At 35.4% G+C, this 19,717-nt stretch overlaps 1 protein-coding gene across 5 annotated transcripts in view; it reads right to left on the bottom strand.

Annotated features, from left to right (window-relative positions):
- Positions 1–467: 467 nt before the first annotated feature.
- RTKN2 (rhotekin 2) overlaps positions 468–19,717 on the bottom strand; it is a 112,520-nt gene continuing 93,270 nt past the window's right edge. For 4 of the 5 annotated variants that reach the window (XM_086382286.1, XM_086382287.1, XM_086382285.1 and 1 more), the window contains 3 exons: positions 12,355–12,520; positions 5,909–6,016; positions 468–4,672 (listed from right to left, as the gene is read on the bottom strand). In XM_086382286.1, the coding sequence (XP_086238412.1) occupies positions 4,167–4,672; positions 5,909–6,016; positions 12,355–12,520 (780 nt within the window). In that variant the 3' untranslated portion in view covers positions 468–4,166. Of the gene's footprint in view, positions 4,673–5,908; positions 6,017–12,354; positions 12,521–18,279; positions 19,270–19,717 lie in introns of those variants that run through there. The other variant, XM_086382289.1, reaches the window with a different exon arrangement.

The following is a 19,717-nucleotide window of genomic DNA, read 5'->3' as shown; positions in this document are numbered from 1 at the left end:
ATATATCCTGATACAACACTCAGGAAAGTATCCATTTTCAACAAAATTATCTATTTGGATATCTTGAAACATGTTTATGACAAAGCATAATTATGTATATATATCTTTTCAATATTTCTCTCCTTTAGTAGTTAACATTAAGAGATTACCACATCTCTCAAAGCAAATTGCTGCCATTTAAAACACAAGTTTAGCAAGATAGGAGATGATTTTGCCTATCAAACACACCAAGATTGGTATTTTTCCTATCTTGAGATAAATAAAAATGTTGGTTACTATTTCTTTAATAGTTAAAGTTATGTTATTTGAACATTAAGGTACTTTGTTCATTTGAGTACATTTCTTAGCACCAGCTGCTGGGTATGTCTTTTCTCTGTTTACCCTGATTTCACAACACTGTTTACTTCTATCAGTTTAGAGGACATACCTAAAGGAAAAAGTCCAGAAAATGTTTTCATGAATCAGTCTTTTAAAGTATACAAGTTTTAATCACATGACCTTGGTTTATCAATTTCTAATAGTTAAATATATATATGTGCATAATTAATACTTTTTAATCCAGAATCCTGACCCACATTAAAAAGGTAAAAATTATAAACAATGCCAATTATACAAATATGCCACAGAAAATAACATTCTACAATATTTTCAAATGAAATCTTGTTTTTAAAAATTCAAAAAATTCTTGTTTTTAGGAATTCAAAATTCCTAGTATTAACCAAGAATAAGCACGATACAGAAGAGACCATTTTCATTATAACTATTACTAGCAACAATGCAGTTACACATGTGTAAGCATTTAAAAAGAGGAGTGTCTTTGAAATGTAAATGCAAAAAGTCAACTCTACTTACATCGTAAGTTTAAGACCAATAGAACACTGAAGACAACTATGAGAATATAAAAGGTCACGAAAGTTTAAATACTGTGTGATAATTCACTCTTTAAAAAGACAGTTTTGACAAATTCTAACCACAGGGACAAATATTTTTCCTGCCAAACCACTTCTCTCATTCATGGTGCAGCATTTTACCTCTATCTAGTATGGTTGTTCCTTGTTCATGGTAACACAGGTGACTGCATTCAAATGGCATTTACCATAAATTGCACCGAACTGCCCTATAATTTCATTTGGACTGAATTAATTAACTTCTCAGTAGGTGGCTGAGGTACTGAACATAAGCCTAAAGAAATATTTGACTGCTTAACCTACCTTCTATGAATTGTCTCTAAATCAAGGCAGCTTCCATTTTAATAAACAGTACCAGGTAAAATATATTTAGTAGGACCTAAAGGGTAAAGATAAGGCATTTATAATAAATGGATTTAGTTTTCCACAAGCATGCATGTCCATTTAAAAGAAGTCAGGGGGCACGGCAGACAGTTAGGATTTAACAAAACTAATCAAGAGTTGGCATGCCTGATATTTTGAAAGTCTGTTTACCTTAGGAGGTATGCATTTATATTAACAAAATGCCTTCTCTGTCCTTGCAAGATTTTTAATAAAAAGCTCACTACTTTGTAGCAATTAAAATACTACTTTAATGCTGTTTTAAGTAATTTATATCTCAGGGCTTGAAATGTAAATCTAATTTTTAAAGATATTATCAGATCATCTGTATTATAATATCATAAAATACCTATTCTATTTATGATTCTCCAATTATAACATTATTAATATATGACAGTGAACTCTTTGTTTCAAATTTACAGTCTTCATATATCAAGAAGCAAATTAAAAGGACAAACAAGGAATGTGAAAAGTCAGCTCATAAAAAGCTGAAATGTTTTTTATTACATGGCATATTTTTCTCTGTCATGAACTTCCAGTTTAGGAAAATGAGAAAACAAATAGTTCTTTTGGCAAACTCCTTGAAAAAGTGTTTAACTCAGTATTTTTAGATTTTTTTTTTAACTGTGGAAGAAAGAAAAGGAGGGAGGAAGAGAGGGATGAAAGGAGCCCCAACTTTGTATCATACCTTTTGCTGGGAATGGAGAGTGGGAAGAACTAACACTTAATGAGCAGTAGCTCAGAAGTACAGCTTAAGACTTCAACCCGATTTTAAAGGCTTTGTAACATATAGAAAGATGGGACCCCAGAAACAGTCTGAATAATTTTGGGGGAGATGGCCCTTGGTCAGGCTTCATCTAAATGGTTCTAGGAAGAAAGGCTTCAGCCTTATTTCAAAGTGCCCACTGAGGGCACAACTGCTAGGTAATTTCTCTAAGAACAAATTCTGGTTTCTGTACCATTTGAATCCTTCTTGATAATAATATGCATAAGGAGAAACAACAAGAATATAATTTGGAAGTTTTAAAACTGGTTTATTCTAAGGAAGGCTTTAACTTAACAAAAAAAGAATGTGTAGATGTCAGTTTCAGAAACAATTTTTCCTGCACATCTTCTAGCTTAGTAATTTAGTGGCAACAAGAGTCATTAATGCTGTCAAAAACAGCAGTGAGGTTTAAAAATAAAAATTCAAACAATAATATCCTTCACATTTTTAATATGTCATTTACTGAATTGGCAATCACAACTGAGATTTATGACAGCCTTCTAGTTAGAAAAAACAAATGAATCGTACCTTTTTAGGTTTTCATTGTCTCTATATTTTATCAGGCAAGCATATAGGATTTCCTCCTCATCAAATGCTGTGTCTGTCCTGGTGTCTCCAGTCACAAGAGACCTTTTGTACCACTACTCCCTTGAGTCCCAATTCTTACTAGGAGTCCTGGGCAAACACAAAAGTAACCTGGCAGTTACATCATGCTACATAAATGAGAAAAGACTCTGCTATCTAAAAATAATGAAGGGATCCATTTAAATTAATGTTATTTTTTGTGAAGTAGTCATTTTACTTTGTAATAACGTAATTCTGATTCAAATAGAGTTCTTATGAGCTTTAAAAAATCTCTAGAGATTATATACAAGGCAGTAATTTAATTCTTATATTTTCATTTCTTACAATGATATTTGAGATTTTTAGTGCTGCTGCTGACAGCTTACGGAAACTGTTTTATTTGAAAATTCTGATTTTTAAAACTGTCCAGCTCTTATTTATAAGAAGCATAATTATTAAGAAAAAGGTTTTTTTTGTTCCTTTAAGGTATTCATTCTTTTGCTATTTATTCCTCACTTGATTTCATAATTCTGTTTGTGTCACTATGATTAGTTGCTATGGAAATTACCTCCTATGGAAATGATTCCAATGTCATTATTGTAATAATATGACTTTAATGACAAATATCAATAGCAGACACAAACCCCTGCTAGAAAAAGGAAATCTAAATAATATTTTTAGAAGGATTAATTCTGAAATTATCACGGCCAAATTTTCTGGTATTTTTAATAGGTCATCTGCTTTTTAAATAAGTATTAAATGAATTTTAAGGTGTTAACAGCTACTCATTTCCCCAAATGCCAACGTCACAATGGAAATTAATACCATGCATAGAAAAGTGGAAGTAAAGAACATTTCATCTACCTGTTACCTAAACTTAAAAAATGTTTTGCTTTACATATGAAAGGTAATGTCAATAGCATTTCAGGGATCATCAAGGAAACAACTTTGAATAACACATTACATATTCCCTTTAAAGATGAAGAATTTAATATTCCAAAATTTATCCCAGGAATTTGAAAGGTCAGTCAACTAGTGAGTAAAACAATAGATGAGAGCCAGTGGACTATTAGATGAGAATTCCAGAATGCTAAGAAGAAATCTTCTTGGGTGGATTCTATAATTTGTGGTTTGAATGAAACTTTTGAAACATTCCATTAGGATTAAAATTCTCACAATGAGAATATGGCTCTCATTTAACACATTTTAAATTACTAGACAATCTCTCCCCAAAGAAATTTTAATGCTTTCTTCTGCCTAGTGCTTGTTCACCATGTAGTACTAATTTAGGAATAAATTAACCCTTCCAACAATTGAGATATTGTCTAGAAACTGCCTCTTATGCTCTGCTAGAGAAATAATTCTGAAAATTATAAAAGAGAAATCCATTTCTTAATTATAAAATATTTTTATACCTATTAATTATTGATTTAAATCACTATCACTATCATATTTACCTACATAATTCATATTACTATATCTACAGTGCTTCTGAATTAAGCTTCACAGTTATAGATTTTTAAAATGTTTTACACATTAAGGGTTTTCTATACTTGTGTCCACCACCATGATCTAGGGTCCAAAATGTCTTTGATAGTTTTCTGCCTTGGAGCTGGTACTGGCTTGGCTTCAATACTGGTTTTAGTGTCTGTGTGTTCACCATCAGTTGAACTACTTTTCCTGGCAGGAAGAAGTTTTCGAGGAGCAGCCACCGGTTTCTGTAAGTGATGCATTGGGGTTGACAGTTTGGTATCCAAAGGCGAGGTCTGAGATACACTTGTTTTTTCCCAGTTGCCCTGAACCAATTGATTTTTGTTGCTCTGTGTTTTTAAGTTGAATGGCACTTTATCAGAAGGAGGAAGGGGAGCTCGTCTCTTTTTCCCTTTCTCTTCATGTAACTGCTTGCTTGCAGGAGATAATACCTTTTTCAGTGTGGCCCAAGAAGGAGATGAGGCTTCTTCATGCTGGCCAATTAGGAACTCTCCATTTGTCTCTTCAATTTTTTTTTGTATTATACCAGTTAAACTTTCAAGTTTCATAGGTGAATCAATGCCTGTAATAATTATTAGAAAAAATACATGGAACAAATTCTGAAGCAGTAAACCCTTTACCCAAGGACGTTATTCCACTATGTTATCTATATAATAGTTATCCAAACCAGACCAGGATAAGTTTTTTTTTTTTTAATATGTTTACTTGTAAAAATAACCATACTAATGGAACCAAAAAATAAGATCATGTACTGCATGCATGCACACACACACATACACACACATGCATAAGTATATTCCTAAATATACGTGGAAAATCCAGTTTTCAAAGGAGTTGAGCATCATCAGAATTTTTTTGAATTCTGCAGATTAAGTATTTATTAAATAACTTTTGTTGGGTTTAAAATCTATTCTGACTTATAGGTAAGAGTGGATTCCCTTTTATAAACCCCTGATAGGTAAACTAGGAAAATGTAACTGGATTAGTATTCCTTCCTGTAGACCAGCAAAGTCTTTGTAATAGGGAAAAAATCCAAAACAAAACCCCCATGGAAACAGAGTGAAGCCTTAATACTACTTTGGTGATTTTCCTTGGGAAAAATGGGAGACATTTATGTCAATTACATGATATTTTCAAATGTGTAAGCTCAAATGTTTCATTTTAAATCCAACATTTAAAGGTATATGTAAGTGTAGGAACACTGGTGGTAAAATACACTAGAATTTAGCACTGATTTGTGCTTGTTCACAACACTGCTCACTGAGGCAATCACACAAAGATAAATAAATACACTTCAAACTGTGGGGAAAATGGAATATTTATGAGTCTAGAAATCTAAAATTTTCCAAAGTATTAAACTTAACCAATTTTTTTGCCTGAGAGGAAAACTTCCATTTATTAATATTCATTTATCAACACTACTTTAAAACAAATTTAATAAAATATGGAAAAAATTACTGAACATAATTACATTTTAAAACGTCAAGGTTTATATCTTCAGAATTTTCATCAGCTACTCAGCTAATATTTATTTTCAGTGTACCCTTATTCATTTTGAAGTCTTAACATTTTTGTTTGATCTTAAGCATTCAAACTATGAAAAATGTGTATTCATTAATTTTGTATTAATTCATCTTTTAAACATGAGTTTCTTAGTCTATAATCATAGTCTTTTTTCATTCATTTTTGACTGTGGCTTGAAAATTTTAGCATTTTAATGTCAATAGAATAAGCTGCTTGTTTGAGGACAATGTCGTTTTTGTTACCCTGAAGCTTAGAAAAGACAAACCTCACTTACTCATATCATGATAGACTGAGGTTGCCTCTTTTGTCAAGAACAAAGGTGGTTTCCGTGGTGACATAATCTCAATTTTCATAAGTTCTTCACAACAATGCTTCCATTGGCCTAAGAAAGAAAAAGGTAGGCTAGTTTAAAACAAATGTGAAATATATATTTAATTTTTAACAGATTATCAACACGTTTTTTGCTTTGAAAAAATAAGTGAATTCATGAAGTAGTAGCTTAAAGAAGTTATAAAAACCTAGTACTACCCATTATTTCTAAGTCTAGGCACAAATGTACTCTATTTTAAATATAAATCTCTATGAACAGATATTAAGCTAAGTTCTGTAGGCTACTAAATACTATATTACTTCTCTAAATGGTCAATAACTAAAATGTTTATGGTAAAAGTTTGTGTAAGTTCTCTTAAATATTATATAAAAACATTCAGTATTTAAAACAGTTGAAAAGTAAAGATTAACTGAAATATAGTTAACTTGAAGGAAGCAAAAAAATATATAAGTAGTATTTCTCAGAAAATGATTTTAATTTTGAAAATTTTAATTAAGAAATAAGAATTGCTTACAAAAAATTCTTTTAAGATAATAATCATGCCCTCCTAAAAATCAGGAAAACTAGAAAAATGCTGTATTTTCATTTTATTTTGGGTACATAAAAACCTGTTACTATAAAGACAGATCATTCAAAATTCTAACTGGACGCGATGGACTTGAGTTTGAGTAGGCTCCGGGCATTGGTGATGGACAGGGAAGCCTGGCATGCTGCACTCCATGGGGTCACAAAGAGTCGGATATGACTGAACTGAAATGAATTTATTTTAGGAAGGACACTTTAAAGCCATTAGGCATTCAAAATAATACTCAATAATAAAAATACTCTTGAGTAAGTTGTTTTAATATTTAAAATTGAAAAGTGTGGACCATAATAATTTTTCTTGTAATTACAGTTTACTATGTTCATCTCAAAATAAAATTCTCAGATTTATTTCTCCTGAGTGGATATAAAAAAATATTTAGCTTTTCCATCTTTATTGTGGACTTGTATGCTGAGTTTTGCCATTCTTACATGCTATTTTACATTAGCAAAGAAGTAAATGTAATAAACACGTGCCTTTTTATACTGATTTATGATCTGTATTTCTTTTTATTATATTCTCAACCTCTACATTCAACATCCAGCTTATTTCCCATGGCTTAAAAATTAAAGATACTTCATGTTTACTCAAATTATCTATTTTTGTTATTTTATGTCTAATTTATGTCATGTTAATATGGTAATATATACATAAATTTTAGATCCATCACTTTAAATAGTTAAGAAATAAAAAAAATCCCTTTCAATATGTTTTATTACAATGCTAAGTATAGAATATGGTAAAAAAATTTCAAAATATCTCATATAGCAATATATAAAGGGAATAAAATCTTGAGTTTAAGCCTCAAAGGTTGCTTTGTAGAATTTAAATCTAGTAGGATCTGAGATTTGATAACTTATTCCTCCTTTCTACTTCCTTTTTTAGATAAATATAGAAGCGCCAGCCTTTTCTTTTGGGGGGGCATGAAAAAATGGCCTTAAAATGGAAAAGTAATGAAACACTTTAAACCAGCAAACAATTCTCTGTCAAACCTTAGATAAGGAATATAGTACAGCATTGTTTCAATATTGATAGTTCAAAGCTTTTCATCGTTTAACTGATAGCAGAATACTATGTTGAAAACTGCAATATAAAGCCACATTATCCCATGTGTTACACAAGTCAGAGATATAAATGTGGCATGTTCACTGATCAAGACATTACAATTAAACACTTTACCAGTAAATAAATTAGCAAGCATAGGTATATGTAATATGAACATGCTAACAATAAAGGCCCAGTATGAGATATTAAATGGGTATATTTTGCTCACATAAAATCTGTATATTGAAGATGTTTCCTACCACATATACTATTATAATGCTCCCATTCAAAATAATCTATTATGTTGAGCTGCTTATGAATGTCAGGTCCATGAATCAAGGCAAATTGGAAGTGGTCAAACAAGAGATGGCAAGAGTGAATGTCGACATTCTAGGAATCAGCGAACTCAAATGGACTGGAATGGGTGAATTTAACTCAGATGACCATTATATCTACTACTGCGGGCAGGAATCCCTCAGAAGAAATGGAGTAGCCATCATGGTCAACAAAAGAGTCCGAAATGCAGTACTTGGATGCAATCTCTAAAATGACAGAATGATCTCTTTATTTCCAAGGTAAACCATTCAATATCACAGTAATCCAAGTCTATGCCCCAACCAGTAATGCTGAAGAAGCTGAAGTTGAACGGTTCTGTGAAGACCTACAAGACCTTTTAGAACTAACACCCGAAAAAGATGTCCTTTTCATTATAGGGGACTGGAATGCTAAAGTAGGAAGTCAAGAAACACCTGGAGTAACAGGCAAATTTGGCCTTGGAATACGGAATGAAGCAGGGCAAAGACTAATAGAGTTTTGCCAAGAAAATGCACTGGTCATAACAAACACCCTCTTCCAACGACACAAGAGAAGACTCTACACATGGACATCACCAGATGGGGAACAGCAAAATCAGATTGATTATATTCTTTGCAGCCAAAGATGGAGAAGCTCTATACAGTCAGCAAAAACAAGACCAGGAGCTGACTGTGGCTCAGATCATGAACTCCTTATTGCCAAATTCAGACTTAAATTGAAGAAAGTAGGGAAAACCACTAGACCATTCAGGTATGACCTAAATCAAATCCCTTATGATTATACAGTGGAAGTGAGAAATAGATTTAAGGGCCTAGATCTGATAGATAAAGTGCCTGATGAACTATAGACAGAGGTTTGTGACATTGTACAGGAGACAGGGATCAAGACCATCCCCATGGAAAAGAAATGTGAAAAAGCAAAATGGCTGTCTGGGGAGGCCTTACAAATAGCTGTGAAAAGAAGAGACGCGAAAAGCAAAGGAGAAAAGGAAAGATATAAACATCTGAATGCAGAGTTCCAAAGAATAGCAAGAAGAGATAAGAAAGCCTTCTTCAGCAATCAATGCAAAGAAATAGAGGAAAACAACAGAATGGGAAAGACTAGAGATCTCTTCAAGAAAATTAGAGGAACATTTCATGCAAAGATGGGCTCAATAAAGGACAGAAATGGTATGGACCTAACAGAAGCAGAAGATATTAAGAAGAGATGGCAAGAATACACAGAAGAACTGTACAAAAAAGATCTTCATGACCCAGATAATCACGATGGTGTGATCACTGACCTAGAGCCAGACATCCTGGAATGTGAAGTCAAGTGGGCCTTGGAAAGCATCACTACAAACAAAACTAGTGGAGGTGATGGAATTCCAGTTGAGCTATTCCAAATCCTGAAAGATGATGCTGTGAAAGTGCTGCACTCAATATGCCAGCAAATTTGGAAAACTCAGCAGTGGCCACAGGACTGGAAAAGGTCAGTTTTCATTCCAATCCCAAAGAAAGGCAACGCCAAAGAGTGCTTAAACTACTGCACAATTGCACTCATCTCACACGCTGGTAAAGTAATGCTCAAATTTAACTTAGTATATATTATTAAATATTTGAAAAAATCTTTCACTATTCCAAGCAGTAACCTATTTGATGGTCTAAAACAGGTGTCATTCCTCTTTTACATGTTAGCTCTCAGATATTAAAAATTAGCGATTACCTCCCCACTGCCTCCCAACCTCCTTCTCAAGCTGTCCTTCCACAGGCTAAACACACCTAGCTCCATTACTGTTTTCTCATCATTTCCAGTTTTCTCAGCCTCATGATTTTCTAACTCTCAAGCTAAGTCAAGTCATTGAAATATGTTCTAAGAATTACATTACTCTTACTTTATTCTGCCCTAGATATTTATCCTCTATTTTGTTGCATATATCACATTTCACTGAAGATTACAAGAAGCTACACTTATTACGAGGAGAGTAAAAATTCTAAAGCACAAGTCACTCTTTGGGATAATATATGCACTTCCATTTTTGCTTCAGATCTTCATATCTTACACAATGAATTCTAAACAGCAAATGTAATACTATTTATACTTTAAAAATTAGACTGGCAGATTTTATCTCCAAAGCATTAAATACTAAAGAAGTAGCCAGACCTGAGAACCTAGTTGTCATCGCTTTATTACTTTGACAGTACAAAAATGTCATGAGATTCTTTAAGTTAATTTTTATTGGAGTATAGTTGCTTTATAATATTTAGTTTCTACTGTACAGCAAAGTGAAAGGACAGAATATACATATACGTATATTCCCTCTTTTTTGATTTCCTTCCCATTTAGGAAGGAACCATAGAAACAACTGAGTAGAATTCCTTGTGCTATACAATAGGCTCTCATTAGTTATCTATTTTATACATAGTATCAACAGTATCAATCCCAATCTCCCAATTCATTTCTCCTCAGATGTCATAAGATTCTTACCCCACCAACTGCCTCTTTTAGCATAATAAATTATTTTACATAATTTGAGGAATGAAAACACGAAATCATCTAACAGTAGTTGATACCTAGACTATATATACTATTCTCACATTTTTACTCCTCTTTCCTGTTTTTGTCTATACAAAAATTTTAAAATGCCAATGTGGATGTGTGCATACTAAGTTGCTTCGGCCATGTCTGACTCTTTCCGACCCTATGGGCTGTAGCCCACAAAATACTGGAGTGGGTAGCCATGTCTCCTCCAGGGGATAGTCCTAATCCAGGGATCAAACCCATGTCTCCTGCAACACCTGCATTGAAGGCAGATTCTCTAATGCTAAGCCACTGGGGAAGCCCTTAAAATGCCAGAATCATTTCTAAAAGTAACACGGTCTTCTATAAGACAGACTTTATAAATCAAGAGCAGTTAGGTAAGTAGTTAAAATTTTAGCTGTAATCAACAAATGAGAGGAAGTTGTTGTCTTTTAAGTTACATACCTAAGATCAGCTAAAATTTTAAAATAAAGAAATGCAGTACATGCAGGTAAATGTATAACAAATATTTAAACATCTACTAGTGTTAGTTGCTCAGTCGTGCGCAACTCTTTGCAACCCCATGGACTGTAGCCCACCCAGTTCCTCTATCTATGGAATTCTCCAGGCAAGAATGTTGGAGTGAGTTGCCATTCCCTTCTCCAGGGGATTTTCCCAACCCAGGGATCAAACCCAGGTTTCCTGTATTGCAGGCAGATTCTTTACCATCTGAGCCATCAGGGAAGACCCATTTAAACATCTACTGAGTGCCAAGGGACAATACTTAAGGAAAACAAGTTCTGAAAAATCCAAGAAAGCCCTGGAAGGAGTCCTCTGGTTCCCTGCAATAAGCATGAAACCTATTCAGGATTCAATTTTCTCATCTTAAAAGCAGAGAGAAATAATTTCTACTTCACTGGGTTGTTATGAAAAATAAATGAAGCCATATGGTATTTGGAAGCTAATCAATAAATTTATTTCCCTTTTCTGCCCCCTCCCCAACCATCACTGTAATAACTGGCCAAGCCATGGATCAGAGTATGCTTACAAAAATTAACCTGAGGACTGCAGATATTAACTATTTTAGAGAATTCTCAGCAACAGCTCCTAAAATGTCTAGGATTAGGATCTAATCCTAGATCCTAAAATAACTCTAGGATTATCTCGAAGAGCTGCAGAAATAACTTCCTATTGTTTAAAAATGGTTTTACTTTGCAATTCTATAGAAAAGTATCATAAAGACAGAAAATACTGATTGAATCTAACAGTAGGCTTAGTTTGCTTAGAAATAGCCATTATCAATAGTCTACATTTTCAATATACAGTTTCAATATTTTTGTTGATAAAATTCCTCCTTAAATTGAGAATATTAGAACCTCGTATATTTTACATACTATAACTCCATTACATTACTATCACATTGTTTTTATAATCCATGCCATTGAACTGTATTATTGAAACTGAAAAACCATATGTGCTGTTTAAAAAAAAATCTCTTTGGATGATGTCCAAAATGATAGAATGAATCGGGAGTTAACAGAAGTCTACATAAAAATGAATCTCCTTCTGAACATTTCACTTATTTTATGATCATCACTATCCTAGAGAAGCTTTTTTTACTCATATAGCTTATTATCCTTTTGATTGGAGAGACTGCCTTAAGCCATTCAACCTAATATTTTGAGAAAAGGTGGTTTACTTGTTTTAGGGACCAGAACTTAAAAGTAACAGGCAATGATACTAGGAATTCACAGGTATTATCAGTCATGCACTGGGGAAAAATGGACAGAAAAAAGCATCAATGCATTGATGATATACTACCATTTTATTCAAGAGCATACAAATTCTTAATACAAACTATACAATTGTAATTTTAATATTTAGTTTGCTATGTACATCCTTTCATGCTACATGAATATACTATTAGAGAATCCAAATGTCAGCTTACTAAGATCAAAGAAATGCTGCCAGAAGGCTTCCATCCACTTCTGAAGATCTTCTCTATTGTCAGCTGAAAATATATGAGTTTCAGCCTGTCCAGCAACAGGGTTGATGACAGAGAAATTATTAATTCTTTTCGTTTTATCCTTATCCACTGCCCGAATTCTGGTTTCCTAAAAATAAGACAAAACTGATGTTTAACAAGAGACTATTTCTGTAATGATCAAATAAATGTGTTATTGCATAGCTACCATGTTTATACCAGATGCAATTACAATCTTATTGCTGATCAGTTGAAATTTAAAATACGTAATTTTGAGAATTTTCAACATACAAGCTCAAATCAAGAAAGTTTTTAAAAAATACTTTAAAAATACTGAGTAATGTTTCAAAGTATACTACACGTAACACTAATGTTAAATTACATGAGATTAAAACACAACCTCTGTTGATCTCTCAGTTTAAGTAGGAGTTTGCTGTCTTTTACATACATCTTAAAATTTGTAATAAAACAAGTAAGCATGTTATAACTGTAATGAGTTATGTTAACTGTATTTCCAACAGTAATAAAATAATCAGTAAAGTATGTTTCTTACTCTAATATTCACTCATAGAATACAGTGTTATCAGTTAAAGCAGTAAAATCATAATGTAACATTTACATAATGTAGTAAAGTTAGGCTTTCATCATTAACATTTATTTCATATGTAACATTCATTTACCAAGCTCATAGCTAAAGATCCATAAAGTAATATAAATTTGAAAATGGTAAAAAAATTATTTTTTAAAATGATGAATGCACCACTTTATAACAAAGGCAACCGCTTCATACATGCTGATACTCTAAACCTTTTCTTTAAATTTTTTTCAGTATTTATTTTTGGCTGTGTTGGGTCTTGTACTGGACATGGGCTTTTCTCTAGCTTCAGCAAGCAGGGCGGAGGGAGTGGGGTGTTAACTCTTCATTGTGGTGCACGGGCTTCTCACTGAGGTGGCTTCTCACATTGGGGAGCACAGGCTCTAGGCAAACAGCCTTCAGGAGTTGCAGCTCAAGAGCTTTAGAGCACAGGCTCGGTTGTTCCATGGCATGTGGATTCTTCCCAGATCAGGGATCAAATCCATGCTTCCTGCCTTGGCAGGCAGATTCTTATTCACTGTGCCACCAGGAAGTCCCAATCTAGGAAAAAGGAAAGTCCCTTTTTTCTGAGCGCTAGTAGGTATGACACCATGTGATCCGTCTTGTGTTTATGGGTAGAAGAGACTATTCCCAAGTCACATATATGCATTGCTATGTCATGTGATAAGCTAGCAACTACAAGTAGTTTCCAAGGAACTATGGAAAAAAAGTCTGAAATAGACCTATAAAGCAAAGATAGTGATCTGGCTGCCTGGATAATGACTGACACTTACATTTTTCTAGCACAATGCTGTTCACTAGAAATATGTTGTGTGCCACATAAGGAACTTAAGATTTTCCAGTAACCAAATTTAAAAAAGGTAAAATGAAACTAGTGAAAATAATTATGTAATAATTAATATATTATTTTAAAATAATATATTTTTATAACCCAGATATTGAAAATATTTTAATATGTAATTAACTAAAAATGTTGAGATATTTTACATTGTTTTTTTCACACTAAAGTCTCAAAAAATTCCAGTCTGTATTTTTAGTTACACTATATGTCAACTTGGACTGGCCACATCTTAAGTACCTAACAGACACAAGTGGCTAGTGGCAACTGTACCGAGTAGAGCAGTTCTAGAGCTGGATGGCTAAGCCTACTGTAATGAATGCAGAATACTTGGCTGGCAGTTACAAAGGCTGGTTCAGAGTGGGAAGACATTATTCACTTTATACTGAATATAGAATGAAGAGAATCTGTGTGTAGAGTCACACACCAAAACCGATATATACATTTAATCATGTCCTATGTAGACATTTTAGAACTAGCAAAGAGTTTGGAAGAAAAGCTATCCATTCTCTGACAAACAGATAAATATGAGCAGGTGAACACCATACAGATGACATAAATTCTTTTCTGAAGGAACTCCTATTTAAATATCATGAGAAAAAATGTATGCTATACAAAGTAGTTCAGTTCAGTCGCTCAGTCGTGTCTGACTCTTTGCAACCCTATGGATTGCGGCACATCAGGCTTCCCTGTCTATCACCAACTCCCGGAGCTTACTCAAAATCATGCCCATCGAGTCAGTGATGCCATCCAACCAATCATCCTCCATTGTCCCCTTACTTCCTGCCTTCAATCTTTTCCAGCATCAGGGCTTTTCCAATGAGTCACATCTTCGCATCAGGTGGTCAAAGTATTGCAGTTTCAGCTTCAGCATCAGTCCTTCCAGTGAATATTCAGGACTGATTTCCTTTAGGATTGACTGATTGGATCTCCTTGTAGCCCAGGGGACTCTCAAGAGTCTTTTCCAACACCAAAGTTCAAAAGCATCAGTTCTTTGGCACTCAGCTTTACTTATAGTTCAACTCTCACATCCATGGAAAAACCATAGCTTTGACTAGATGGACCTTTGTTGACAAAGTAACGTCTCTGCTTTTTAATATGCTGTCTAGTTTGGTCATAGCTTTTCTTCCAAGGAGCAAGCATCTTTTAATTTCATGGCTGTAGTCACCATCTGCAGTGATTTTGGAGTCCAAGAAAATAAAGTCTCTCACTGTTTCCATTGTTTCCCCATCTATTCGCCATGAAGTGATGGGACCAGGTGTCATGATCCTAGTTTTCTAAATGTTGAGTTTAAAGCCAACTTTTTCACTCTCCTCTTTCACCTCATCAAGAGGCTCTTTAGTTCTTTGCGTTCTGCCATAAGGGTGGTGTCATCTGCATATCTGAGGTTATTGATATTTCTCCTGGCAATCTTGATTGTTTCTCATGATGTACTCTGCATATAAGTTAAATAAGCAGGGTGACAATATACAGCCTTGATGTACTCCTTTCCCAATTTGGAACCAGTCTGTTATTCCATGTCCAGTTCTAACTGTTGCTTCCTGACCTGCATATAGGTTTCGCAAGAGGCAGGTCAGGTGGTCTGGTAGTCCCATCTCTTGAAGAATTTTTCAGTTTGTTGTGATCCACAGAGTCAAAGGCTTTGGCATAGTCAATAAAGCAGAAATAGATGTTTTTCTGGAACTCCCTCATTTCTTCAATGATCCAGCGGATGTTGGCAATTTGATCTCTGGTTCCTCTTCCTTTTCTAAATCCAGCTTGGACATCTGGAAGTTCACGGTTCATGTACTGTTGAAGTCTGGCTTGGAGAATTTTGAGCATTACTTTGCTAGTGTGTGAAATGAGTGCAACTGTGCAGTAGTTTGAACATTCTTTGGCATTGCTTTTCTTTGAGACTGGAATGAAAAATGACCTGGAATTTTGAGCATTACTTTGCTAGTGTGTGAGAGGAGTGCAATTGTGCAGCAGTTTGAACATTCTTTGGCATTGCCTTTCTTTGGAATTGGAATGAAAACTGACCTGGAAAATGTTGAGTAGAAGGACATGTGCTCATTTTCTCCTGTAAGAACTCCAAAACTACAACTCCTTGCTGAACAACTGTTGATTGGAGAATGTTGGATCCCACCAGAAAAGATACCCCATGTCCAAGGGCAAAGGAGAAGCCCCAGAAAGATGATAGGAGGAGCGAAATTGCGTTTATAATCAAACCCCTTATCCACCAGAGACGCTCAGAGGGCTCAAACAAACCTTGTGAGCACCAGGACCCATAGACCCCACAGAGACTGAGCCAGAACTGTGTTTTGAGTGTCTCCTGCAAAGTGCCTGCTGCAGGGGCAGGGGCTCTGGGTGCAGCAGACGTGGGTATGGCATAAGCACTCTTGGAGGTCACCATTAACCCCACCATAGAGCCACCAGAACTTAACACAGGACTGGGAAAACAGACTCTTGGAGGGCAGAAACAGAACCTTGTATGCATCAGGACCAGGAGAAAAGAGGAGTGACCCCACAAGAGACTGACCCAGACTTGCCCGTGAGTGTCCAGGAAACTCAGGCGGAGGCGTGGGTCAACGATGGCCTACTGCAGGGTCGGGGGCACTGAGTGCAGCAGTGGGTGCATGGGACCTTTAGAATAGTGGGTCACCATTACCTTCATTACCGCCACCATTGGCCTCAGGTCAAACAACTGGGAAGGAACACAGCCCCACCCAACAACAGAAAATTGGATTAAAGATTTACTGAGCATGGCCCTGCCCATCAGAACAAGACCCAGTTTCCCCCTTAGTCAGTCTCTCGCATCAGGAAGCTTCCATAAGCCTCTTATCCTTATCCAACAGAGGGCAGTTCAGTCCAGTCCAGTCACTCGGTCCTATCACACTCTTTGTGACCCCATGGACTGCAGCACGCCAGGCCTCCTTGTTCATCACCAACTCCCGGAGTTTACTCAAACTCATGTCCACTGAGTCAGTGATGCCATCCAACCATCTCAACCTCTGTCATCCCCTTCTCCTCTTGTCTTCAATCTTTTCCAGCATCAGGGTCTTTTCCAATGAGTCAGATCTTCGCATCAGGTGGCCAAAGTATTGCAGTTTCAGGTTCGGCATCAGTCCTTCCAATGAATATTCAGGACAGATTTCCTTTAGGATTGACTGGTTGGATCTCTGTGCAGTCCAAAGAACTCTCAAGAGTATTCTCCAACACCACAGTTCAAAAGCATCAATTCTTTGGTGCTCAGCTTTCTTTATAGTCCAACTCTCACATCCATAGATGACTACTGGAAAAACCATAGCCTTGACTAGACGGAACTTTGTTGGCAAAGTAACATCTCTGCTTTTTCATATGCTGTCTAGGTTTCGATCCCTGGGTCAGGGAGATCCCCTGGAGAAGGAAAAGGCAATCCACTCCAGTATTCTTGCTTGGAGAATCCCATGGATGGAGGAGCCTAGTGGGCCACAGTCCACGGGGTCGCAAAGAGTTGGACACAACTGAGCGACTTCACTTCACTTCAGGTTGGTCATAACTTTTCTTCCAAGGAGTAAGCATCTTTTAATTTCATGGCTACAGTTACCATCTGCAGTGATTTTGGAGCCCCCCAAAATAGTGTCTGCCACTATTTCCACTGTTTCTCCATCTATTTGCCATGAAGTGATGGGATCAGAGGGCAGACAGAATGAAAACCACAATCACAGAAAACTAATCAAACTGATCACATGGACCACAGCCTTGTCTAACTCAATGAAACTATGAGCCATGCCCTGTAGGGCCACCCAAAATGGATGGGTCATGGTGGAGAGTTCTGATAAAATATGGTCCACTGGAGAAGGGAATGGCAAACCATTTCAGTATTCTTGCCTTGAGAACCCCATGTAGTTACAAAGCTTTGAAATTTTCAAATATCGTAAAATATAAGGATTGGTAACTTAGAGACAGTCTATCCTGTAGTTTTTTTAAAAAGTAGGAATGTATCTTCAGAGGATTATTATTTATGGCCAATATTGTAATTTTATTGTAATAGGATCTTTTTACACTCTTATGCCTTGGAATAAACTTCAGGAGTTAAGTTCATTAAGTAATTACTTATACAGTATTCAATAATGCTGCCCTAAATGGCATCTGGAGCCTTTGAATACATGTAATCAACCTTTTCAAATATAAACCTTATTATCATTAGCAGAGAATGACTTAAATCTCAAAATAATCTTTGATATATTCCTTTCAACCTAAATAAAAGCTGTTGCAGATATGGAGGGCTGCAGTGACAACCCTCTATTGCTGTTAATATTTAAAAACAAACCTGAATGATAAAACACAAACTATTCTTATTTCGCATTGTTGCTGAAACTGTGATTCCCTCCATTCAAATCGATCTTAATACAAATTCTGACTATCTTTTGTATTAGGTTGGTACAAAAGTAATTGTGGTTTTGAACCATGAACTGAAAATCATTATAACTAGGCTTAAACACATCTTTATTAATCAAAATAGGAACCATTACAATAACACATTTTTGCCAATGAGAACTAAGTTTGTTATTCCTACAAAGTAAAAATTCACGCTTTACAATTCAATGAACTCTTGGAAAGCATTTTCTGCCTCCTACTGGTTGTGCAAGTGTTTTGCCTGCAAAAAGTTATCAAGGTACTTGAAGAAGTGGTAATCTGCTGCCAAGCCGTCAGGTGAATATGGCAGACGAGACAAAACTTTATAGCCCAATTCATTCAACTTGAAGCACTGGTTGTGTGACGTGAGGTCGGACGCTGTCATGGAGAAGAACTGGGACCTTTCTGTTGACCAGTGCCAGCTGTAGGCATTGCAGTTTTTGGTCCATCTCATTGAGTTGCTGAGCACACTTCTCAGATGTAATGGTTTCACTGGGATTCAGAAAAGTGTATTAGATCAGACTGGAAGCAGACCACCAGTGACCATGATCCTTTTTGGGGTACAAGTTTGGCTTTGGAAAGTGCTTTGGAGCCTCTTCTCGGTCCAATCACTGAGTCAGCTGTTGCTGGTTGTCACATAAAATCCACTTTTTGTCACATGTCATAATCCAGTTAAGAAATGGTTCATTGTTGCTGCATAGAATAAGAGAAGCTGAAACTTTAAAATGACGATTTCTTTTGATTCGCGGTCGGCTCATGAGGCACCCACTTATCAAGCTTTTTCACCTTTCCAATCTGCTTTAAATGCCAAATGACCATAGAATGGCTGAAACTGAGTTCTTCAGCAACATCTCCTGTGGGTTTAAGAGGATCAACTTCTATGATCCTCTCAACTGGTAGTCGTCAACTTCAGATGGCCAGCCACTGTGTTCCTCATCTTCCAAGCTCTCGTCTCCTTTGCAAAACTTCTTGACCTACCCCTACACTGGATGTTTGTTAGCAGTTCCTGGGCCAAATGCATTTTGTTGATGTTGCGAGCTGTCTGTGCTGCTTTCTGATCCACTTTGAACTCAACCAAGAAAAAAAAAAACACTAGAATTTGCTTTTTGTTTAACACCATTTTTATAATCTAAAATAAACATAAAATAAACAAGTAATGTCATTGGTAAAAAGATATAAAGCAAGATATGCACATTAAAATGATGTATAACCTAACCACATTTATTTAAGAATGTATTCCAATATCAAATTGACAAAGTTCAACAATGCAAAACCACAATTAAATTTGTACCAACCTAATATACAGACTTAAAATGGATTTAATTTTTAAATAAGATTTTTATAGATGAATAGGCAGAATTTTTAATAATACCAATACACAATTTCAAACAAAAATAGCTATGTGGAAAATCTGACAACTTGATCATTTATATCCTTCTACAAGAAAACAGTACAACATAGAAATACTGAGCACTCCATTAACTCTGATAGCCATCAGTTCAGTTCAGTTACTTAGT

This window comes from Bos grunniens, chromosome 28, assembly GCF_055505025.1.
Source record: "Bos grunniens cultivar Pamir isolate PY7600 chromosome 28, Bosgru_T2T1.0, whole genome shotgun sequence".
In the NCBI taxonomy this organism is placed as follows: Eukaryota; Metazoa; Chordata; class Mammalia; order Artiodactyla; family Bovidae; genus Bos; species Bos grunniens.
This window is presented reverse-complemented; position numbering and strand designations above follow the sequence as displayed.